The sequence below is a fragment of the Paramisgurnus dabryanus genome, chromosome 15 (assembly GCF_030506205.2).
Source record: "Paramisgurnus dabryanus chromosome 15, PD_genome_1.1, whole genome shotgun sequence".
NCBI classification, from domain to species: domain Eukaryota; kingdom Metazoa; phylum Chordata; class Actinopteri; order Cypriniformes; family Cobitidae; genus Paramisgurnus; species Paramisgurnus dabryanus.
This window is the reverse complement of record NC_133351.1, coordinates 6,131,684-6,156,957: the sequence shown is the minus strand read 5'-3', so window position 1 is coordinate 6,156,957 and position 25,274 is coordinate 6,131,684. Positions and strand designations below refer to the sequence as shown.

At 37.5% G+C, this 25,274-nt stretch overlaps 1 protein-coding gene across 8 annotated transcripts in view; it reads left to right on the top strand.

Annotated features, from left to right (window-relative positions):
- nckap1 (NCK-associated protein 1) overlaps positions 1-25,274 on the top strand; it is a 58,889-nt gene that overhangs the window by 26,902 nt on the left and 6,713 nt on the right. For 4 of the 8 annotated variants that reach the window (XM_065252241.2, XM_065252239.2, XM_065252243.1 and 1 more), the window contains 14 exons: positions 2,755-2,836; positions 2,927-2,985; positions 7,440-7,585; positions 8,497-8,629; positions 11,674-11,793; positions 12,451-12,590; positions 12,882-13,013; positions 18,364-18,582; positions 18,847-18,977; positions 19,089-19,186; positions 20,439-20,532; positions 23,427-23,509; positions 24,351-24,431; positions 25,121-25,214. In XM_065252241.2, the coding sequence (XP_065108313.1) occupies positions 2,755-2,836; positions 2,927-2,985; positions 7,440-7,585; positions 8,497-8,629; positions 11,674-11,793; positions 12,451-12,590; positions 12,882-13,013; positions 18,364-18,582; positions 18,847-18,977; positions 19,089-19,186; positions 20,439-20,532; positions 23,427-23,509; positions 24,351-24,431; positions 25,121-25,214 (1,612 nt within the window). Of the gene's footprint in view, positions 1-2,754; positions 2,839-2,919; positions 2,986-7,439; positions 7,586-8,496; positions 8,630-11,673; positions 11,794-12,450; positions 12,591-12,881; positions 13,014-18,363; positions 18,583-18,846; positions 18,978-19,088; positions 19,187-20,438; positions 20,533-23,426; positions 23,510-24,350; positions 24,432-25,120; positions 25,215-25,274 lie in introns of all 8 variants that reach the window. The other 4 variants (XM_073811921.1, XM_073811920.1, XM_073811923.1 and 1 more) reach the window with 1 other exon arrangement.

Below are 25,274 nucleotides of genomic sequence, written 5' to 3'. Positions count from 1 at the left end.
ATTCATCCATCCATAATCCTTCATATTTCCATTCTTGTGTTATGCATCAATGCATATAAATATATATTTTTGAAAGGGCTGCACAATTAAGACAAAAAAAATCATAATTGTGAGTTATTTCAATTGATATTGTATTAACAGTTATCATTTTGATTAATATTATTTACATTGTTTTCATGTTTTTATCGTTGTATACCTGAGGCTTTCAGATAACACTGTTACAACTAAATAAATGTAGACAATGTAATATATGCAGAGTTATAGAGAAATATAGACTATGAACAAAATTTCTATATATGCAAATGTACAGTATTAACCGTCTTGAAAGTATTAACTTATGTGCAAGAAAAGAGTATGGAGTAAGGATCATATGCAAATATAATATGGGAATGGCAACAATAGCAACAATAATCCAGGTATTTATAGCAGCAGTAGCATTAATAGATGTGCAAAAATTGAGATGGAGTGCAATATAATATAATATTTGCAGGTGAGTGCAAATATAATAAAACAATGGCAGGAATATCCCAGGTATTGAAGTAGCAATAACATTAATAGATTTGCAAAATTGAGATGGGGTACAAATAAAATGTAATATTGCAAGGTAGTGCAAATAAATATAACAATGGCAGCAATAATATTAACAGATGAGCAAAACTGAGATGGGGCTGGATGAATAACATTAGCAGTATATATGGTGGTGGTAACTAACCCCACTGTGTAAAAATGTTTTCAATCCCAGCTATCAGTTACTAGGAGTTGCTGACATGTTTCAAATGGTGTTAGGTTTTAGGTAACAAAACCTTGATTAAAATAATATAAGCAGGGCTTGCAAAATCGCTTACCCGACGTCACGGGGCTATTGTGCTTTGCAGTCGGGCTATCAAAATGCATCCCCGCCCTGCCCGTTGGGCTATTTTGACTTGTAGGGAGGAAAAATGTACATGTTTATGCGTTCTCTCACTGATTCGGATGGGTAATTGTGGTGTATAAAATTCAGGCATCAGGTATTTAAATTTGCGTTTCACAAGTGCTCGAGTTTTGCACAAAGCCGCAGTACAGGAAAAATACTCCAACTTCGTCCTGTCAGTCATTACTATCCTCACGTTTAAAATTAATTCTCTCACAGCAAACCTCAAAGTGATATAGATTGTACAGGCAGTGAAGAGAATTACGAAAAAAGCTACAGTACATGTGACTCTGTGCATAATCGCTCTTAAAGGGACAGTAGCCCCTATTTTTTTGATCGAAAAAATTATCCAAGCTGTAACTGGATGATCCAAACTGTGAGATTTGTGATCCACTGAACCACTATTAAATGGTGAATATGTCTGGTGTGGAGATGAGCAGGAACAGTTGGTTTGCATGGAAATCCAGTTTTTTGTTTGTTAAAAAAAACAACAGCATCAAAACAACAAGAATAGCAGATTAAACACTGTGGTTAGAGGCCCTATTGGCTTTGTATTGGCAAAATTTGGCCCGTGGTAAAACTAATTGAGGAACCCTGTGCTATGCCCACAAAGTCAAGTGGCATTTTCTGATCTGTGACTTCAATTAAAGGAATAGTCTACCCTTTTGCCATATTAAACTATGTTATTACCTCAACTTAGACGAATTAATACATATCTATCTTTTTTCAATGCGTGCACTGTACAGCGCATCGTGAATGTGTTAGCATTTAGCCTAGCCCCATTCATTCCTATGGTTCCAAACAGGGAAGCCACAAAACACTTCCGTGTTTTCCCTATTTAAAGACTGTTACATGAGGAGTTATACCAGTAAGTATGGTGCCACAAAATAAAACTTTTTTTTGGTACCATAGATGTTATGTCTCAATATTCTACATTAAAAGTAATGTATTTTTTGTTCGGGTTACTTGCATTCATTTCGGGCTACCAAAAACTGAAGAGTGCCTGCCCGAAGGGCTACCAGGGACTTTGAAATTTTGCGAGCCCTGATAAGGTTGGATTTGGTGACTTGCACACCCAACTCAGAAATCGAAAAAACATAAGATGAAGAAATTGACTTCAATGCCCCCAAAACAGTCTGTTCAATATCTTAACCAAAACGCATCAAAGCTTTTTACAAATTCAAAGTAGATCATCTTCTGACAGTAAGAGGAAAAAAACAAAAGCACAGATTGCTCTGCCTTGTATAATGTAAAGTAGCTGTGTTGCAATGAACCCCACGCAGCACTGGCTTGATCGGGTGCGTAAAAATTTTACGCAATTTTATATATATATATAAAAAAAATGCTTTTTGACACAAAATGTGGTTAGTATTTTAGTTTAGTTTATAAACTATATAACGTTTATTTATTTATTTATATAGCACATTTAAAACAACAGGTGTTGAAGCTAAAGTCATAATCATCACATTTCCAATCAAGCTGATATTCTTCCTCTTGTGCTATTGCTTGACTATATTATATAAGATAAATATAAGACAAAACTCTCTCTCAAGGCCATGGTGTGTTTTTGTTTAGTTTTTGTTTACCAAGGTACATGATCTTTTCATTTTTTAATGCATTATTTTTTTATAGTTAACAGAACATAATTATTCTGTATAACAATCCTGGTAAAAGTTAGCAGAGCAGTGTCATGAATGACCTTCACCACTAGATGGAGAGCCAGCATTGTCATTGAGCTCCAAGATCAAGACTTCAACCATGAGTGTTTCTTGTTCATCACTGTAACATTTTTAAATGGCCAACATTGTTACAAATGTTACAATCATTGTGTTTTTCTTTTATAGAACCTGTCTGTCTGCCCAGAGGACGAGTCCATTATTATGTCGTCTTTTGTGAACACTATGACCTCTCTGAGTGTCAAGCAAGGTAGTGAAGCTTCTTTTCTACTTTAAAAGTTTGTATTGTCTTTGTTGTCTTTTGTTGTAAACAGCTCGACTGTGTGTATATGTGTTACAGTTGAAGACGGCGATGTGTTTGATTTCAGAGGGATGAGACTGGATTGGTTTAGACTCCAGGTGAGATGATTTCAGTCAGTACATGGTGTTGGATTCTTCTGATTCATTAACAGCCTTTATCTCCCCAGCAAATGACACAGAAACATAAAACAGCAAATGAAATAAATGCAACCCTGTCTGTGAAATCCAGGTTTAAGTTACATAATCTGCATTTAATTTTAATAATTGATTTCACATCTTTGACATGATCTTACTCAGTCAGTGTTAAAGATATCAAGGTTAGATTTTAGCAAATTACGTTGAATTTTTTTTTGTAAAATCACAAAAAAATAATTTTAACTGGGTTTTCATAGACAGGGTCACAAATTGCTTTTCTTTTGTTAAATACGATTGAAGGTAACATATTTGGGACTTGTTTTGGAATATTTGGAGTTCTTGTTGCTCTTTGGAGCATGTTTTCTGGAAATTTAGAAATAAAACACAACACCGTTTTTGTGAAGCTCTCACGGCTTCATCTGAGCTTAAATAAATCAAACTCCGTCCCTGTGGAATACCGAGCATTTTTTTATCACCAACGGTGCATGTGGGTGGATGGAAATGAAAGCAGAGAGACAATGAGATATCTTCATGCGTTTCTGAGAATCTGTGCAAGTGTGTGTGAACCTTAAATCCCATCAGTCTTTGGGATGGTTTAGCATGTACCTCAGTGGGTTTCCTGTGTGTTGTTCAGCCCAGTCCCTGAGCAGAGAAACCATTTGATCTTTTTTTTATGCTTCGTCTTCGTAACATATTAAACTCTTTTAACAGCATTTGTGGCATAGCATTAATTCCCACAGAAGATTTTTCACATAGCACATTTTATACACATTGTTTTACTCAATGTGCTTTACATAAAACATGTCAATCAGGGGTATATCGATTGATTTAATTCATATTTATACCGTGTCCGACAGTAGACACGAGTTTTCTGCATATGTCTTTTCACTGCTACCACCGATTTGTTGTTGCATCGCAATCTGACACACAGGCAAACAGTATTGTAAGTAAACGAAAATGCATGTTTTGGCAGAAATGCATAGACAGATGTTGCGCATCGATGCATTATGGTAAGGTTTTTGATCGATGCATCAATCCATATTGATGTATTGTTACACCCCTAATTTTTACATGAACATTGTAAGTAGGATTTCTATCAAACTCCTTTTGTGTTGACACATGTAATGTTTAAAAGGGACACTCCACTTTTTTCAAATAGGCTTATTTCCCCTACAGTTAAACATTTGATTTTTACAGTTTTGGAATCCATTCAGCTGATTTCCGGGTCTGACGCTAGCACTTTTAGCATAGTTTAGCATAATCCATTGAATCTGATTAAACCATTAGCATCGCGCTCAATAATAAAAAACAAAGTATTTCTATATTTTTCATATTTAAAACCTGCTATTGAAAGTTACCAAGGGGATGACTTTCGGGCACTGTGTAATATCATTGCGCCTGCTGCAGCCATGGTACAGCAGCAAAGTCCTTTATTATTACGCCAGAATGAGAGTATAGTTCCTAGCCATATCAGCCTAGAAAATCACAACTTTTAATTTTACGTTGGTCTTAATACACGATGTAGCTACAGAAGAGTTACGTTTTAAATAGGAAAAATATTAACACTCCTTGGTTATTTTTGAGCACGATGCTAATGGTCTAATCAGATTCAATGGATTATGCTAAGTTGTGCTAAAAGTGGTACCGCCAGACCCGGAGATCGGTTGAATGGGTTCTAAAACGGTAAAAATCAAATGATCAAGTGGAAAATAAGCATATTTTCAAAAAAAGTGGTGTGTCCCTTTTAGTCTGAAGTATTTTAATGTTTATTATCTGTTTACTTTGACTGTAAGTGCTTTGCTGTAACCATGATTTTTACAGTGTTGAAAGAATGAAAGGGTTGAGTCTGAATAATTTTCTGATGTTTAGGAAATTGTGCCAGAAATGCCACAAAAGAGCTTAACTTGTATTGAACACAGAACAGCCTGGAGCTTCACCAAAGGTTTTTGTTTATCGTTTTCAACAGGAGTTAAAAATAGCAAACTATTTTTTCATTTTGCATTTATTATCAGCCCAGACGTCTCTCTGTTTGCCAGGACACTGAAAAAATTGTGTGTGTGTGTGTGTGTGCGTGCGTGCGTGCAGATGTGGGTATGTGATACAGTCTTTGTGTGTTCAACTATGTGGGTAAATCTAGTTGCCCAGGTCACATTTTTCCCCATAACCTAAAGTAAAATGAATAATATTTTCCATAGTATGACTTAAGACCATACTGTTTCACTACAGTTGAGAAAACAATGTTACTATTAAACCATGGTTAAAAATCATTGGGATTAAGTCATCTATACAAGATGCCGAATAGGAAATTCAAAAATCACAATTTGACTCTCAAAAATCCTCTAAAATGTCCATCTTGTCAGAATTCATTGTCCATTAAACCATATTTTTCAAGTTTGTTTTACCTCTGCCCCTGTGAATTTTTTTGTAAGATGTAAGGGCGTTTAAAAGAATAGATAAAACCATAGTTGCCACAAAATAACCATGGTGTTGCTACAAAAGCCATGGATAAACCATGATTAATGTAGTAAAACCATGGTTTTGCTGATGATACTCAATACACCAAAAAACACGGTTACTACCATTTTTTTATGCCATATACTCCTTAAAGGGATTGTTTACCAAAAATGGAAATTCTGTCATTTATGGCGCTTTTCTATTGCATAGTACCACGCGGTTTGGTTTGGGTCAGCTTACTTTTTTTGAGCTTTTTCACGTTTTCAAGCGACCCATGCTGATACCAAAACGTGATGCGGAAACTCTGTAGATCACTGATTGGTCTATAAGAATCATCACTACCAGCATCATCTCTATAATGTAAAAGATAAGCTTTACCTTCATGCTAGCTTGTCTTGAGCAAACATGTTGTCATCTGTGCTCTGCTATAAGTTCCCAAACTCCCTTTTAGCCATGAAAAACATCCACAGGTTGAGAATCAGGAACACCATAACAATTTTTTTCCTGACTTGCAGTTTGTGGCGGCACATTCGCGATGTGCACATTCACATATATGCTTAAATGCGACTTAAATGAGGCTCAGCGGAGCATGTCGGCTGAAGCCACGAGTGTTTGTACAAAAAATTGTCCCGTGAGACAGAGGTAGTGATAAACGCCATGTGCAAACATCTATTTGTGGTGGTCAATTTTAATTTTGGGGCGGACTGAGAAATAAATGAATGTATGGAAATGTACAGCAACGCTGTCACTTGTATGATGTCACAGCAGTAGGCAGCGCAAATATAACGACACACCTATAATCCCTCCCACTCCAAAGTGATACTAAAATCGATGGAAAAGCTAACCAAGCCAAAGTGATGTGAGCTGACCTGACCTGACCTGACAAAACCAAACTGTTGGGTACTATGCCATTGAAAAGCGCCAAACGTTGTTCCAAACCTGTATACATTTCTTTGTACTGCTGAACACAAATAAAGACGTGAAATGTTTTAATAACTAAACAAATCTCTGGTGCACCATTGATTTCCATTGTATTATTTTTTTCCTGGTATAGAAGTCTCTGGGGCCTCAGATGTTTTCTGTAAACTATCCATTTAACTTATATCGCTTCGTTTTACATCAATGATGTTTCAGCATTTAGGTTCTTGACCCGTTATGACCATGTGAACTACATCACAATAGAAGTTTGATAGCAGCTTGCTCTCAAGATGTTTCCCATCTCTACTGTCAAAAAAGGGATACCCACATCTCTCCTTTAGTTTAGCATGCTTTGTTTAATGTTGAGATAGTACTTGCCAGCATATAACAGCTAACAGTTCACTCAGTTCGTGCCTGTTCCTCTTTTGGCCTCTTTGTTTCCAAGGGTGCAGCCCTATTTATCTCTATGGCCGATTAAACTACCAGCAGCAGTCTGCAAATGCGGATCTAAAAATAAGCCCTGGGTTTCAATACTCTTTAGTACTTCACAGCGGATTTTATTGCTGTACGATATGTTTATTGATGTTCCCCGAACTCCATAACCACAAGATTTGTGAGCTAAGCACCTGCTGGCTGTCCTATGGTATCATCCTGCCGTGCCTTTTTCTTTGTATTGGCTGATGAAAGGCAGCGCAGGGCTTTGTTGTTTTCTCACACTTGTTTTACGTTCAAGATGATCTTGTTTGTTACAAACGCAATTGGTTGGATGTTGTCTTGTCCAATGGTGTCAAGTTAACGAAAATATTTCCCAGAAAGCCTCCTCAAACTTAATGACATGGTCAAATATCAAACCACACTTTTCTTCATTCTCCTCCACGGTCCAGTTTCCAATCCGATTCGTCACTCTACATTTGCTTGAGGGTTTGTTCATGGAAATCAAGCACGCCAAGCTTAACCTTTGGAAATCGATTGTAAAAGTTGTCAAGATAATTAATTGACTTATGTGGTTTCCAAATGACGCTAAAAATGTTTTTCCTTGTGTTTAGGCTTATACCAGCGTGTCCAAGGCCTCGCTCGGACTGGCAGATCACAGGGAGCTGGGCAAGATGATGAACACCATCATCTTCCACACCAAGATGGTCGACTCTCTGGTGGAGATGCTCGTGGAGACTTCAGATCTGTCAATTTTCTGGTATGATTATCCAGGGTTCCCACGGGTCCTTGAACGTTTGTGAATCTGGGGAAAAATTTAAGGCCCTGGGAAGTTTTTGAAAATAAACATACATGAATAGAGGTCATTGAAAGTGCTTGAATCTATTTTATGCAAGACATTTTATGGAAAAAAAATCCATAAATGCTTATATCTTCTGTATGCGGATGTTGATTCATACCAAAATGCTTTTTTGCATAGTTGTGTTTGACACATGAAAACGTCTCATGTTACGTATGTAACTGTTGTTCCCTGAGAAGGGAATGAGACGCTGCGTCTCCCTTTCCATACTTCCTGCTTCCCTGTAACGCTGTCTTTGGCAATATTTCAGATAGCGATATTCTTCCTGGCTCCCACGTCACCCTGTCTTTGTCGTTAAGCCTCACCATTGGTTAAATTTGAAATGCACATTCAGACGCACTTACCCCTGTAGGCATCCCCAAAGTGTCACTGCAGTGACGCAGCGTGAGTTCCCTCAAAAGGGAACTGTAACAATGTATCTTAAAAGGTAACACAATGTAACCTTGCTCTCACTTGAAATGTGTCCCCACATTTAGTCCTTGAATTTGAGGGGGATTTGCACTTGAAAGGTCCTTGAATTTGAATTTAACTAAGGTGTGCGAATGTTGAGGATTCTGTTAAATTTACTATATTGAAATTAGACCACATGCTCACGATTTGGATCAAATATTAGATTCTGCTTCCTGACGCCAACACTTGACATTTTTGCTAGGTATTAAACAGCATAGCAACCTACTGTTGTGTCTCTTGTTTTCAGATATGGCTTCTTTCATGCTGGGTGGGGAGCAGACAGCGTTTGAAGTGATTAGATATGATTGTAACAGACGCTGAAGTGAACTGGCAACTCATTTTCCTCTTTCTGTTTCTGATAGCTTTTACAGCCGCGCCTTTGAAAAGATGTTCCAGCAGTGTCTCGAACTGCCGTCCCAGTCTCGACACTCCATCTCCTTCCCTCTCCTCTGTACCCACTTCATGAGCTGCACTCATGAGCTCTGCCCTGAAGAGGTGAGTCGCACTGACCTGAGATCAGTCCAACACGCCCTCATCTTGTTCAGTTTAGTCTATGTTTTTGGAAAAACTGTGTTTTATGTGTTCGAGATTGTCCCCTAGTGAAATTACTTTGCTTTTCAAAAGAGGAGTTTAGGAAAGATCCGTTCTCTTCTCTGTCGGTTCTCGCCACAGCTTAGCTGCGACCCATGCCAGGGTTCAGGATGGAGTCGTACCGTGAATCCTGAAAGCTCCAGGAGTTAACTAGATCAGGAATCTCCCACCACGCAGCATTGAGCGCTGTGGTCCGTGTATCAGGATGTGTGCGGAAAACCAAACGCTGAAAAGCATGATTTATTAAATCTGTTATTGAACCATACACCGGTGCAGCTACCCAGAATCCCCGGGGGCATATGGAAGCCCCTCCGCACACACGAATAGCACAACAGATTTCTGTTCCCCTCCTCCGGCCACTGAAATATGCCCGACACATTCACCAAGTGTTTGTTCCTGCCAAACACATTTTCCTCCAATATCCAATTAAATTTGGTAAATAAACCCACGTTCGCCCTCTTAATTGGCAGACAAACGGTACCAAACCCAGCGAGCACAATGAGAGGTCTCATGTCATTGCGTGGCCTGAACATTGAGCTGTCTGAGAGCACTTATAGGAATAAAAGAGATTTATTGAGCCATAGAAGGCTTGGGTTTCCCTTATTTAAACATGAAACTCCCTCTCTCAGCATGTTTCTGAAATGGTCTTCCTCCTGTGTCCACTCCGCACAGCTTTGGACAGCTGCAAGCTTTATTTATGTTGGAAAAGCACTAAAAGTTTCCAAGAATATTTCCATCCTCGCATAGAAAACTTTTTACAGCGTTTCAGAGTAACAACAAAAGATCACGGTGCTTCGGCAAAGGTCTTGAGAGATATTTCCAACCTGCATCACCTCGGACTCTCAGCATTATATCAGGAGTTTGTGTGCCAGAGCCGAGATGAATCTTAATGATCAGATCGCTGTCTAACCTCCCAGTGTAAACACTGGTTTGGGTTAAATCCAGATCTGCCACCTTTGGTTTAAATGACAGGTTTTGTTCCTGCCGGGTGCTCGAGGGAATATGTAGCGGCCTCCTCAGTCTTGTTTGCATTTTTTTAGGAAAGTCAGCCAGGAGTTGAGGTTCAGCCCCGCACAGGGGCGATGCTTGTTTTGCATTAGAAGTGTAGGGCCGGTGTTTGCTTTAGGCAAAAAGTTTGGGGAACAAGACCAGCTGGCCAATAACAAAGAGCCTCACTGAGACATGGAGGACAGGTCACAAACAGCACTTCAGTTTGAGCCAAATTCACCTGAGCAGCTTATACTGGAGTCTCATTCCCTCATGAATCATTGCACAGTATTGAGCAAAAGTCTTATGCCACCACCCGCTTTGTTGTTTTAGAAAAGTTTTAATGAAATCCATTTTAAAGCGATGCTCCAGTCAAATATCAAAATTACCCCATGATTTACCATCAGGCTATCCGAGATACATATGTCCATCATCTTTCAGACAAAGACATTTGGAGTTATTTTAGTAAATGTTCTTGTTCTTCCAATCTTATAACGGTACAAAACAGGGATCAGGGAGCAACTTCTGACCTTGAAGCCCAAAAAAGTGCATCCATACTTTGATATTTTGGTTTTGGTTAAAACATGCAGGAATTACAAAATAGAGTGCAGGACTTGCTTGATGTTAAAATAATTATTAAGAGAGATAAAGATCGTGACCTGATTAATGTAAAAAAAGTTATTAAGAGCGACAAAACTCAAAAACGATCTTCCTCACGCTGACTGACACATCTGAAGCTCGTACACCCAGACGCAAGTATATAGATATATACACATAATTACAGTTTTGATAATATCTGTTTTGACAAGAATTCACGCAGATATAATCTGATTAAGAAAAATCTGATGTTGAGAAAAAAATATTAGATCCTTGCATTATACAGTAGATCTTAAAGCTGTCAATCACACAATAAAAGAAAAAAGTTTAACAAATATTGATATTGTTTTTGACTGTGTGTGCCAAATCTATTGCTTTTACCAGTGATTTTAAGGTCTGGATGTGGTCATTTTTGTGGTCATTTTGGATTTTTCTCAAAATTAACTTGCTGACTCTTGTCAATTTCAAACAGGTGTAGTTCTGTCATGTTTTGTCAGATTCCAACAAATCATGCATTGTTTTGAAGTTTTTTTATAGAGAATGTCAAAATCGAAATAACTTATTTTTGAAAATGTTCTCATCCCGACTCAGTTTGCCAGCACAGGTCACAAAGGATGCAGCAGCAAACAGAAATGCAGAAATAAAAGGGTCTTCTGAAACGAAAAATTAATATACAAAAAAATGGCTGATGCTTCTTACGAAAATGTAAACGGGCTGTTGTAAACATACTTGCATAAAGGATCTATATTTGTTCACACCCATGTTGAATAGAGTATTAAAACTTGAAAAGCGTTAATTTAAGGTAAATTTAGAGCAGATAAAAATGTGATTAATTTGCGATTAATCACGAGTTAACTCATGACAATCTTGCGATTAATCTAGATTAAATATTTTAATCGATTGACAGCCCTTAAAAAAAAACACAATTTTTACAACAAAATTTTCAGCCGCCTTCAGGCAAAAGTCAGTATTTAGGTGTGTTCTACGTTGGCACTAATCACGTTGCAAACTCCTCAAAAAAATCGGTTTAGGATGGCTTACAGGTTCCTGCTATTGCTCAAGTGTAAGGCGAGCTGGCACTAAATACCTAAAGTGATAGTTAATCATTTTCTCATCTTCATGTTGTCCTAAACCTGTATGAATTTCTTTTTTCTGATGAACACAAAGAAGATATTTTGATAAATTATGGTAAGCACACAGTTGATATGTAACCATTGACTTCCATAATAGGACAAACAAATACTATGGAATTTAATGCGTACAGTCAACTGGGTGCTTACCATCGTTTATCAAAATATCTTCTTTGTGTCGGGTTATTCCAGGCAAGTCTCTATTAATGGCTTTATGTCCATCTATACTTGCAGAGGCACCACATCGGAGACCGCAGCCTCTCCCTGTGCAACATGTTCCTGGATGAGATGGCCAAGCAGGCCCGCAACCTCATCACAGACATCTGCACCGAGCAGTGCACCCTGAGCGACCAGGTCAGTGACGCACCCGCTCTCAACCCTGCCAAAACACAGAAAGAGATCTTCGGGAGATCTGGAATTTTCCATGTCATATCTGAGACTTAACTGGGTTTACGAAGAGTTGTGGAAATTTACCATGAATGTTCTGTTGGGTTGCGATATGTTCACAATGAAAATAAACAACGATTGAATCACTGAACATTGTTGGCGGCACGCACAACCACAGTGATTCGAACGTGTAACCTCAGCTTTTTTAGTAAACCAACAACACAACACGCCCCCTGCCTAGAGTAACCATCATCTTGTCACAAAAAGAAAGCGGCTCATTGGTCACCTCACACCTGGTCTATTTTCGGCTGAGAAGGGTCATTTGGTGGTTAGCGAAAAAGATTGTTTGGGAAGTCTGTAAATTAATGTGCGACACATTATACCATTTGGCATTTATTTTATTTCTCAACTCCGCAGATTAAATGTAGGCTGGGAACTTAAAATAGTGAGAGATTTGTGACATCAGCTGAAAAGGAAAGTCGGCACAATTCAATACAAGATTATAAAGACCAGCATTTGTTTTTGTTAAGAATAATGTGCATGGGCGAATTAAGTAAACGGGGGTGAATTTTGATTTCGTGTTGACTTTAAAAAGGGGCTTTTTCCTGTTGCTCCTTTGCACAGCTGCTGCCAAAACATTGTGCCAAAACCATCAGTCAGGCTGTGAACAAGAAGTCGAAAAAGCAGACGGGGAAGAAAGGTGAACCAGAGAGAGAGAAGCCCGGCGTGGAGAGCATGAGGAAGAACAGACTCCTGGTCACCAAGTAAGGACAACGTGCACTTCCTCTCACCCATCACACCAATACATACATTTTAAACCCAATGACCCTCACACACGATGCACAAAGCCTTGCTACAGGCGTTTACAGTATTATCCTCCCAAACCAACACATACTCAAACAAATCCTCCGTATAATATAAAAGGGATTTAAACCAAGCCTGAAATGGACACCTGGTGTCCAGGAGCAATGGGAGCAGTATGGGAGGGCTTGCACTCATAGTTGTTGTGTAATCTGAAGGAAATGAGTTTTTTAATTCTGGGCTTTTTTTAACAGTCTGGACAAACTGCACACTGCTCTATCAGAGCTCTGCTTCTCTATCAACTACGTACCCAACATGATGGTCTGGGAGCACACCTTCACCCCACGCGAGTATCTGACCTCCCATCTGGAGATTCGCTTCACCAAGTGAGTCCACCGGCAATTCTTCCAAAGACGACCACACATAGGCAACACAATGTTGGCATTTTAAATTTAGGGGTTGTCATTTATTGTATATTTTGTTTGACATTAACTCAAACTTAGTCATACACTTTCCTGCAATGCAGTGAATTGCTTGACATATGAAAGCAAACAACTCATTTGATTATTTTCTCTTTTATTGAGAATACGATGGAGGCGATCCAAAAATACAGTGCATAACAAATGATTGATAAGTCTGGCACTGGCGCAAAAAATACTTTCATATTAGGTAACGCCTAAGTTACAAACTAATATGAAAAAGATTCCAACTTTAAGGGGCGGTTTCCCGGACAGGGTTTAGAAAAATCCAGGACTAGGCCTTAGTTATTTAAGGACATTAAAGTCGTTTTTACAAACAAACCTTACAAAAACTATACTTTTGTGTATCTTGAGACAAAACAATGGTACTGATGTATGTTAAAATAGGTCAGTGCAAGGTGTTTTTAAATTAAATTTGCTCAAACATGCATTTTAGTCTGGGACCACGATAAGCCCTGTCCAGGAAACCGCTCTTAAATCTTATTGGATGAGCCACATTGTAAGTCGTTGTGAAACTCGCCATACCTTATTAAAGATCCTCCATCATGTTATCAATACATTTTACAATGCAGTAACTATTAATAAGATAATGTAACGAGATAAAGTCATTGTCTGAAAGCGTTCAAGTAAAAAAATTATATATATTTTGAGTTCTATCTTATTAATAAATAAGCTTTCCATTGATGTATGGTTTGTTAGGATTGGGCAATATTTGACTGAGAGGCTGTTTACACTTGGTATTAACATGCGTTTTCGTCGATCGGATCACAAGTGGACGACGTTAATGCCAGGTGTAAATGGTGTTTAAAACGTTTTGAACGCATCCACTTTCGACCACTTTCAACCACATTCAGAGGTAGTCGAAAACCCTTTCGATCGGATTGCTTTTGTAGTGTAAACGCACATGTGGTTGAATGTGTTCAAACAGCCACACAGAACGCCTTCTCTCCACCCATTTATCTAATCTGAGGTACTAAACACAATGTTTTACATCTTTTCTGACTTCTGGCGAGAACACACTGTGAACAGTGCTATTTTAAGCCTTTCATTGATCAGGATTCTGAGGGTGCATCCAAATGTCCAAATATTGAGAAAATTGCCCAACACCTATTACTAATGATCAATACATGTTTTGATATATTTACGGTAGAAAATGTAAAAAAAAATCTATATGGAACATGATCTTTACTTAATATCTTTTTTTATGATTTTGACCCATACAATGTATTGTTGGCTTTTGCTATAAATATACCTGTACCACTTTTGTGCCCACATGATTTATGTTACACCTGATGGGTTTCATCCTCATTCTTCTGCACTGATATCAATTAGGGATGCATAACGATTAATCATGATTAATCAATAGCAGAAGTTTTTGTTTACATCATATATGTGTGTAAAGTGTGTATAATAACTTTGTATAGATAAATGCACACACATGCATGTATATATTTAAGAAGTGTTTACATGTGTTTAAACACTTGTATATTTATGTATAATTTATATTATATATAAATACTTAATATATAAATGTATATTTTTTCTTAAAATTATACATGCATATGTGAATATTTATATATACATAATATGGATGGGCAATCGAGTACTCGAACGTGGCATCAATGATCGATCACGAAAACGATGATCATGTGGGTTTGTTTATTTATTTATTTATTGTGGATTTGGCGGCATTTGGATGTCTGGTTAGGGTTACAAGTGCATGTGGTAGTAAAGACCGGGTCTAGAGATAGGTGTTTGACATCGTATCGAGCTACGCAGACCGACGTATGACATCAGTAACATTACCATGCGTAATTCAAAAACAAACAGATAATTCCGCGCGGCCGCACCGCAGCAACCTGCCGATCCGCGCAATGCCTGGCAGCCCGCCGATCCTGTGAAGCCGGCCACAACTCACATCACTGAGGCACTATGGTTTAAAACGATGCCGTGATTTTCGGAAACAGTCAGTCAGGTGCAAAATGTACAGCGCTGTCAGAAGTTCAATGGGTTATCATCTCATATTTAAACATAAAATGTCAAGAGATACCAGAGAGCCATACGAGCATTACCATTACATTTTGACTGAGGTAAGAGGACGACACGACACAGCTAAACGCTACAATGATAGCAAAAGACTTAAAGCTGCTTATTGTTATGACGTTTGAGCTTTGACTGGAGGTGTTTAAAAGTGCGCTGTTTTAGATGCACATCCACAAAGGGAGTTAAACTTTCTTTTTTTTAGATAACTTAGTTGAAAACTTAGTTGAAGTCTTGCATTTTATGCAGATAGATGCACGTTGTATAAAGGCTTAATATTATGCTGAGTGCGGCATATAGAAATAGCTTCGGTTTGTGTTTATTAACCCTTTAGTTTCACTTCATCATGCAGCTTTTCCTGTCAGAGGTTTCTGTTAAAAACATTTAATTCATTAATAATCTAGTATGTGTTCATTGTTCTGTCATAGTTTCTTCGAAATTAAGTTTTATTTGAGCATTTTTAATAAAAATATTTTCATTTTCACCATGTCGTGTATGTCCCGCCCCTAGTTAATCGAGTATTCGTTCTTCAGACCTATGGATTAATCGAAATGAAAAAATGACATAAATGCACATCCCTAATACATAATTATTATTCACAGTTCACACAAATATATGATGTCAACAAAAACTTTTATTCTGCTATACATTATTTGCGATTAATCATTATGCATCCCTAATTATATTGATTTCTCTCATAGGGCAGTTTCAGTTGCATTTTATGTGAAGAGTAAAATTTCGTCCTGCTCTCTCTTATTAATTAAGCTGAGAACTCAACAGCTTAAGAGGCCTCTTGGGTTTATTGTTCGATTTGTGTAATTTATTGGACTGGCGGAGAGAGTTTAGATTTAAAAAGATTTTTGACACCGTTCCAGAATTGCGCTTGTCCAACTAAATAAACACGGGGCAGAGGAATAACAGGTATTTTCCACTGTGGGCTTCAAAACTCTGACGTGGATGCATTGGCTGGCCCCTCTCTCCCAGGCCCCTTGCGTGGTCGTGAGAGACCCGGTTAGCAGATCTCATCACCCAACACGTTACTAGTTTCCATCCAATGGCTTATAGACACGGTTTGTTGTTCATAAACACTCTTGTTATTATTGTTGTAATGGCTATGTTCAGGGTGTCCTCTGTTGCTACACGAACAGCATTACGTAATGTCAGTTTTTACCAAAGCTGTTGTGAAAGACAACACTGAATCTGGATGTAATTCCAGATTAAATGTTTGTTTTGTAATCTTTTGTTGAAAACCTTTGAAACGACTCTAAACTTTTGTTTATTCATCTTAAAGGGGACATATCATGAAAATCAAACTTTATCCATGTTTAGGTGCTTTCATTTGGTCCCCAGTGCTTGTATCAACCTAGAAAATGTGAAAAAGATTAACCCATTAACTTAGTTTTGGTTAACGATTATCTGCAAGCATGTGAAAAAATAGGTCATTAAAATTTAGCTCCCCTTGTGATGTCAGAAGGGGATAATACCGCTCTTTAATTTTGCACTATTCAACCACAGCACTGTCATTTAGTGCAGAGATCAACTCATTTGCATTTAAAATGACACACCCCATTTTTGATCATACATACAAAGTGGCAATTTTAACATGTTATAATAAATTATCTAGATGGTATTTTGAGCTAAAACTTTACATACATACTCTGGGGACACCTTAAAAAAGTCTTGTGTAATGCCCCCTTTAATTGTCAAACTATTTGTTTTATAGTCATATTCAGATTAACATTTTGTGTGATGTAAGGCAGGACTTGATTTTTTTCTGACGGGATTTTACACAGTTTGTTGGATTAGATTGAAATTATAAATTGAATTTTTATTTATTCCCCAACCTCATGGTTATGTCATAAGAGATGCAAATAATAAAGTTTTTACATTTTGATAAATGTGACCCTGGACTTCAAAGCAGTCATAAGTCGCACGGGTATATTTGTAGCAATAGCCATCAATACATTGTATGGGTCAAAATTATAGATTTTTTTTTATTTCCCACCCTAAATATATTTAAAATTTATTTATCATGAGTAATATGTGTTGCTCCTTTAGCATTTGGACGACTTGAAAGGCAATTTTCTTAAAGGGGACATTTCACAATACTTTTTTTACCATATAAATTAGTGATGCACCGATGTATCGGCCGCCGATATTTATCGGCCGATTTTTGATGAATTTGAAACCATCGGCATATCGGCAATAGCACGAGAAAGGCCGATACCAATTGTTTATTAATTAACTGCATAAAGAAATCCATTATATGTAAAAGAAAAAAGAGTTAATGTTGTTAATAAAATAAATGCTGAATAGCAAAAACCACATTTTGGTTTTCATGCTGTCTTCTTATATTTGTTTTAGCTTAATTTGTGCCTCTCTTATTATGTTGGTCAGTTGAATGTTAATTAAATCAAATCCATGTTCAGTAAAAATTATTTGATGCAAAAGTAAACTAGCTAATAGACCAACTGTATAGTATTGTATACAAGTGTTTAATATCGGTATCGGCCAGAAATTGTCTGTTTAAATCACTATCGGTATCGGCCCAAAGAAATCCTATCGGTGCATCCCTAATATAAATAATTTATTATAGCATGTTAAAATTGCCACTTTGTAGGTGTGAACAAAAATGTGCTGTTTTTTGGTGTGTCCTTTTAAAAGCAAATGAGTTGATCTCTGCACCAAATGGCAGTGCCATGGTTGGATAGTGCAGATTAAGAGGTAGTATTATCCCCTTCTGACATCACAAGGGGAGCCAGATTTCAATGACCTATTTTTTTAACATGCTTGTGGAGAATGGTTTACCAAAACTAAGTTACTGGGTTGTACTTTTTACATTTTCTAGGTTGATACAAGCACTGGGGACCCAATTACAGCACTTAAACATGGAAAAGTCAGATTTTCATGATATGTCCCCTTTTAATATTTAGATTTTTTTAACCCTCAGATTCCAGATTTTCAAATAGTTGCATCTCGGCCAAATATGTAATATCCTAACAAACCATACATCAAAGGAAAGCTTATTTATTCAACTTTCAGATTATGTGTAAATCTCAATTTCAAAAAATGTGACCCTTATGGTTTTGTGTTCCAGGGTAACAAATGATTATGAAAGCCTTTAAACTTTATCATAAGTGTAATGTGCATTGTGCACAATAAGATCAGAAACACAGTGTAACGATTTTGGTGTTGACCGTGTCTGTATCTTGCTCAGGTCCATTGTGGGAATGACTATGTACAACCAAGCCACGCAGGAGATTGCCAAACCATCAGAGCTGCTTACCAGCGTCCGGGCCTATATGACGGTGCTGCAGTCCATCGAGAATTACGTGCAGATCGACATCACCCGAGTATTTAACAATGTTCTGCTGCAGCAGACCCAACACCTGGACAGCCATGGAGAACCAACCATCACCAGCCTCTACACCAACTGGTGAGACTTCTAGGATGTCTAGGAAGGCCATATTGTCAAAGTTTTTACAATAACTATCAATTCTAGTCCTGGGACCCACATATTTGCACATTGTGGATTTAGCACAACCGGTCCAAATCATCAGCTGGGAGGCATCCAAATTGAGATGTTATTCATTTTAAATGGTCTACATACAAAGCAACACCTCATGTAAAGGCTCGAGTCAGCTCAAGTTTTGGAAAGGAGCCTGTGTGAACCATTAGCCTTGTGTTTATCTGTGCGCAGGTATCTGGAGACTCTTCTGCGGCAGGTGAGCAACGGTCACATCGCTTACTTTCCAGCTATGAAGGCCTTTGTGAACCTTCCCACTGAGAATGAGCTAACCTTCAATGCCGAGGAGTATTCTGACATATCCGGTGAGGATTAACAGCACTTGGCATAGATGCTCCAAGATTTTATGGAGGTCTCAGTCGAGATGTTTTCTTCAAATATTTTATCATTTTTCTTTTCTCTGCTTCATCGTCCAGAAATGCGTTCCCTGTCTGAGCTGCTGGGCCCGTACGGAATGAAGTTCCTCAGCGAGAGCCTCATGTGGCACATCTCTTCCCAAGTGGCCGAGCTCAAGGTGAGGAACAAGGTTTTGTGGGTGAATTGTCAAAACAGTGGGCTTGTTGTAGTGCTGGCTCATTTATCTCTTTGATAAAAAAATTATGCCAACATGCGCACAATTTTTGTTATGCACAATTTGTCACAAGTATTTTTTCCTGAAGATAAAGACTTTAAAACAAAGCTAATTTGTAAGCTATTCATACTGAATGCACCAATTAGCTGAAATATTTGATACACCGCACACGATAGTTGGAATATGTTCGGTATGGTGGGTGTTCTGTTTCCTTGGAATTCCGTGGCACTTTCAGTGGAATTCCGTGGACAAGGAATCCATGTGGCCTGTTTACCGGGAACAGATTTTTGGTAGCATTTACCCTGAAGAGTTATTGGAAAACATTTAAACAACAGCAAATTTGAGCTGTCAAGCAATGATGGATTAACGGCAACTATGCCCATCAAACCTGAACCAAGTAAGAGTTTACTTTACCGGCAAGCTTATTTACAAGGTATGAATGGTTTATTGTGTGCACTTCTGACACAATCGTTTAGGAATAAAGTGTTTTTCTCTCTTGGCCTGCTTTTTTGATTCAACGGCTTCATGTTTACACATGCACAATGTATGTAATTGAAACAGCCCTCCGTGTTATAATTGCAAGAGCCAACCGAAGTGTGCAAACGCAGCTTTGGCACACGTCAGTGATCTTCTAACTTGCAAACCTTTCTCCCTCAGCTGAAAGTAATTTGGAGAAGAAAAAAGTTTCCTATCTGACCCACAATCACAATCAGTTAAACCGTTTTAGTTAGCATTTTTATTCTGCACCATGCTCACCAAATGTCTTAACATGAAACACGTTTTCTCTCAAAGTGCTTGATTTACGCAAATCATTTGTAGACATGCAAGCTGGTGCTTTTTGTCCTCGCTCTGAAATGATTTTTATCAGCTACTAGTGTTAAAAGGATTCAATATGTCGGGTATGAAATTAAAAAAGCAAATATTGTGGTTACAGTAAGGCGCAGGACCAAGCAGTAAACATTTAAATGCATGGTTTTAAAAGTAAAGCCACAAGACAGACTGTGTGTTGGCATGAGACTATTGTGATAGTTTCACTTACTGACCTTGTCCATTGCATACATTTTGACCTTAGTGACATGGCCATCTAAGGACGTTAAATCTGGCAACCCTACTGACCCTGTTGACAGCGTAACCATGATTTCTAAAATGATTTTTTGTGATTATTGACATCCTGCATGATTCTGTCGCATTACAGAAACTTGTGGTGGACAACGTGGAGGTTCTGACTCAGATGAGGACCAGCTTTGACAAGCCGGAGCATATGGCAGCGCTTTTCAAACGGCTCACATGTGGGTTCCTATCTTAGGGCTTTTGCCTCCTATTACAAGCAAACTTCTAAACACAATGTTTAATATTTATTCTTGTACAAACAAAATTATATCTGTAACTATACAACACTGATATTTTTTGCACCTTTTTGTATTTTTTTAATGGTTTAGCTGGAGAAACACTAGAATACGTTAGAAAGGGCATATTGAAGATCCAGTGGCTAAAAGTTTTATTTTCCTTAAATGTGAACCTGTCTGTAAATGCAGGCTCATTTCAATCATTGAATTCACTTTTTAATTTCAATCTTGACATAATTTTACTCAGTCAATATTAGGGTTATAATGTTCTATTGTGTAGGATTTTTTTATGTAGAAAACAGTAAGTCATAAAAAATGACTTTTTTGTTTTCGCAGATAGGGTCACAAATGTTTAATTGGCTCTGAATCACTTAAATCATTACCATATCGTCACATCTTATAGTCTCCATAGCACACTATGACAAGTATTGTATTAGACCAGGGGTTATTAAACTGGGGTCTGGGGACCCCCATTCACCTTATTCAGCCTGCCGCCATGTTGATTACAAAACGAGGCTGTGAGGGATGGACGTTCAGAACCTATTAATTTGTTCCAGGATGCTGGTCATTCAGCCATCAAAACACAGAAAATACACAGTTTTACAACTTTCCACAGAACAAAGAACCTCAGAAATCATGGTTTGTTAAAATTTTGAGATAAGAGCAGCGCAATGTCTACGTAATTTTTGTTATTAGCATGTTGGCGAATCATTAATTTCTAATATTGTATGCATGCTTTAAAAAAAGAAACACTGATGTAGTCCTAAGTACTTATCTCCAATTCCAAAACTTTAGGGGGTTCATATGGGTTTTACCTCTAACAATAATCATGTCAATCACACGTTATTAAAGTGGGGTTTAATGCAATTTCATGCATTCTGACTTATTAACACAGTTTAAGAGTTGTAGCCCTCATGCTAAACATAAGCAAAGTGTCAAAACAGTTAAGCTTGAGACCGGGTATTTCTGGGCCAAACTCACGCCTCCTTTTTCCTACAAGTTTCAGAATGTTTTTTTTTAACGGGGTATCTGTTACAACTGACTGACCCCATATTCCTTTTATGGGCCTTTATCCACAGAAAAGCACGCCTGCACGTCAAATGAGAGCGTGAACGCGCATTAGCATTGCTCCGTCGAGTAGAAGTCATCGGTAGCACTGCACAGCATCGCAGTAACTTTGCTTTATCAAGATGGTTCGACAAAAGAAGTGTGTTTTTGGATGTAAGCAGAAGAAAACCTTATTTAGCTTTCCATGTCTTAAGACAACAGTGGATGCAGTTAGTTTTTCCCGGAAAGCAACGTAATTGCGAATGGATTTGCCATTTGTTTACAACTGATTAAGTAGTCCCAACTCTAAAAGACACTGTTTAGGAGTTGCAACCACAGGTGCAAGTAAATCAAAATCTCACGTCTTTTGTTTGCAATCAGTGCATACGTGCATGTAATGTAAACAACACGAACAACAGCAAACATTTTCCGCTTCAGTTGGCATTGTACTGCACTTAATGACATTTACACCTTTTAAACGGGCAAATGCAGAAAAAACACATCAAGATTTACGTCACACTTTTTTTATTAAAATAGCGGATAAATAAACAATGATTGATTACCAGATAGAGGCGTCCAGAAGTAATCGTTGCTGTTGTTGTTCCTGTTGATCAATTACTGCCTCAGTATCCGATTCTGTATCATATGTGCAAGGCTATATCTGACTGTAAGCCATAGTTATTTACAAAAGTTTTTATTTAAGTTTGATTTCCATCGATTTCACAGCTCTTAGATTAGTATCTAAAGGCTGCGCATACGCGCAACTCATCAGCTCCTTCCACCATACGCCTTCAAGTGTCCGTCTTTTTCCGGCAAAAACTGGAATGTCAGTTGTTTTTTTAATAATCTGACAAAACGAAAGACTCTTTGGACATATGAAGGATGAAATACTACTCTATAGGTAACCAAGATTAACAGTAGATTTGCAAAAACGATTTTGTGTTATGTGAGCTTTAAGTCAATGTTCTTGTCTTGAAAAAACAAAACATACTTTTATGATCTATTCCAACTGAGATGTATACTTAGTTGATGTCATAAAATATTGTATTGTTGCACTATATTGGTGTTTTAAAGAAAAGTAAACATGCTTACAAAGAAATTAGCAATTAGCCAACAGGATAATATCAAAACAGACTACACAATACACAGTGCGCTATTCTCATCTCAAATGAGGTCAAATCTTTCTTATAATTTAATCCACGTTTTCTGAGGTTCTTTGTCCTGTGAAAATTTGTAAAACAATGTATTTTCTACGTTTTGAGGACTAGATGACCAGCATCCCAGTACTAAACAATACACAACATCCATCCCTCACAGCTTCGGTTTGAAATAAACATGGTGGCGGACTGAATAAGGCCTATGGTCCCCAGAAAATTTCTGAGAAAGAAAGGTACAAAAATTGTAAAGCTGAAATGAAACAAGATTTATTCATACATAAAATATGTAAATTCTTATATTTATTGTAGGAAGGGGTCTTCTCACAAAAGCATCATATTCATCATATTGGGGGGTTCTTGGCATCATAAAGTTTGAAAACCCCTGTATTAGACGATAGCTGTATGAACTGTAATACCTCGCCTCAAGCAGACAGGACCCACCGCACAGAGCTATTTGGAGGGATTTGCTACAGCTCATACAGCTGTATTATTATGCTGAGCTACTAAACTGAAATCTAATCTCAGGAATGTGGCCTATTTTACAAACCACCTGCAGACCTATTTTTAGTGCCCTGTCTATGAAGAAAATGACCTATTTTTAGATATTATATGACCTGTCTTCTGTTTCTACAGCGGTGGACAGCGTGCTGAAACGGATGACCATCATCGGTGTGATTTTGTCATTCCGCTCTCTGGCTCAGGAAGCCCTTCGAGACGTAAGTTATCCACACACATGAGTCACGCTACACTCACTGTCTGAACATGGACCGTATATTAACATCTCTCTGCTAAATTATACTTCAACTGTTCACTTCTTAAAGAAAATTCATCATTTATTTAATGCTGCTCCAATCCTAAAGGAAAATATTTATGAAACTTGACAACTTTATTCACTGTGCATTCAGTCTTTTTTGGAGCTTGGCCATAAAAATCAATGACAATGAGAAGCAAATTATTAACATCATTAAATATATAACTATTAAAATCGGATTGGGGTCAGCGTATTGGAATTGATACTGTAAATGTTATTTACCCTTTTTATGTATGTTTTTTTTATGTTTTGTGCTTTTATTCATTATATATTATAAAAGCAATAATTATTTTATAATTTTATTTTCTATTATGACTTATTGTCACTATTAGAATTAGGCAACCATTTTATTATTTCTTTTTATGTTTTGTCTTGTTGGTTGTAAGATGTATGTATACATAAATGATAAATATAAAAAATATAAAAAAACAATAAAAAAAAAAAAAAAAAAAAATATATATATATATATATATATATATAACTATTGGAAAAAGGCAGAAAAAAATCACGTATATGAGGAAGATCCGTTCAAATAAGATTTTCTAATTTTGTATTTCACAAAAAAGCTCAAAATATTAGTGTCGAAAGCAACATTTTCAATTACATAAAATTTTTTCCTCAGATTTTAGGTGAACTACTTTTAAGTTTGTAATCTCTCCAATATGTTTAATAGCTCAAATAGCTTTTATACTAAGAGACGTCTCAAGCAAATAAGTTCTGACCACAGCTGTCGGCCTTTTCTCCAGGTACTTTCATGCCACATTCCCTTCCTAGTAAGCTCTGTGGAAGACTTCAAAGACCACATTCCTCGTGAAACTGACATGAAGGTAGGTGACATCACACTTGCTGTCAACAGTATATCATATCTGAATAGTTTGGTTTCAAAACGCAATAAATCCAAAAAATCCAAAAAATGTGTTTTCTATCCCAAGAAAGTGACAAGATGAAAACCACTATTTTCCGTTACAAACTTTCACATAGCATATTAAGGTTATAATAACATGAAAAATGCCGGCATTTTTTTATTCGCCCGAGTGCCTCTTATGTAAATTATTCGATTTTGATGGCTTACGTTTTTTCCCGTTACAGAAAACCACCACAGGTTTATCAATGCCATCAAAGTATTGTTTTGTTTTTGTTTGTTTATCACGAAGTACAAAGTAGAGGAGGAAAACTAGAATTCTGTGTGTATTCAAAGCCCCGCCCTTATTGTTTACACTACGTGGAATGGTGTGCTGTGATTGGTTAGGCGGATTTATTGCATTCTGCAGAGAAGGAGGACTGGCGTTTTTTGCCGTTTGGAATAAAAGGGAGGAAAGATGACAGAATAACACAACGGAAATTGGATTTTGCGTAAAATTAAGAATGTATTTTTGAATACTGATTTGATACAATATTGATTTTGGTGGTAACACTTTTTTTAAATGGCATTTATCGCGTTTTGGAACCAAACTCTTCATCTATATTCCTGATACTATATCTTTGGACCCGAAACAAAAACAACTTTTTTTCACAGGTCGCCATGAACGTGTACGAGCTGTCTTCTGCCGCAGGGCTGCCCTGTGAGATCGACCCCGCTCTTGTAGTGGCCCTTTCTTCTCAGAAGTCTGGTAAGTTATTTTAGATAGCATTTGGTAAATTTCAGCATTAAAGGGCGTTCACACTAGACT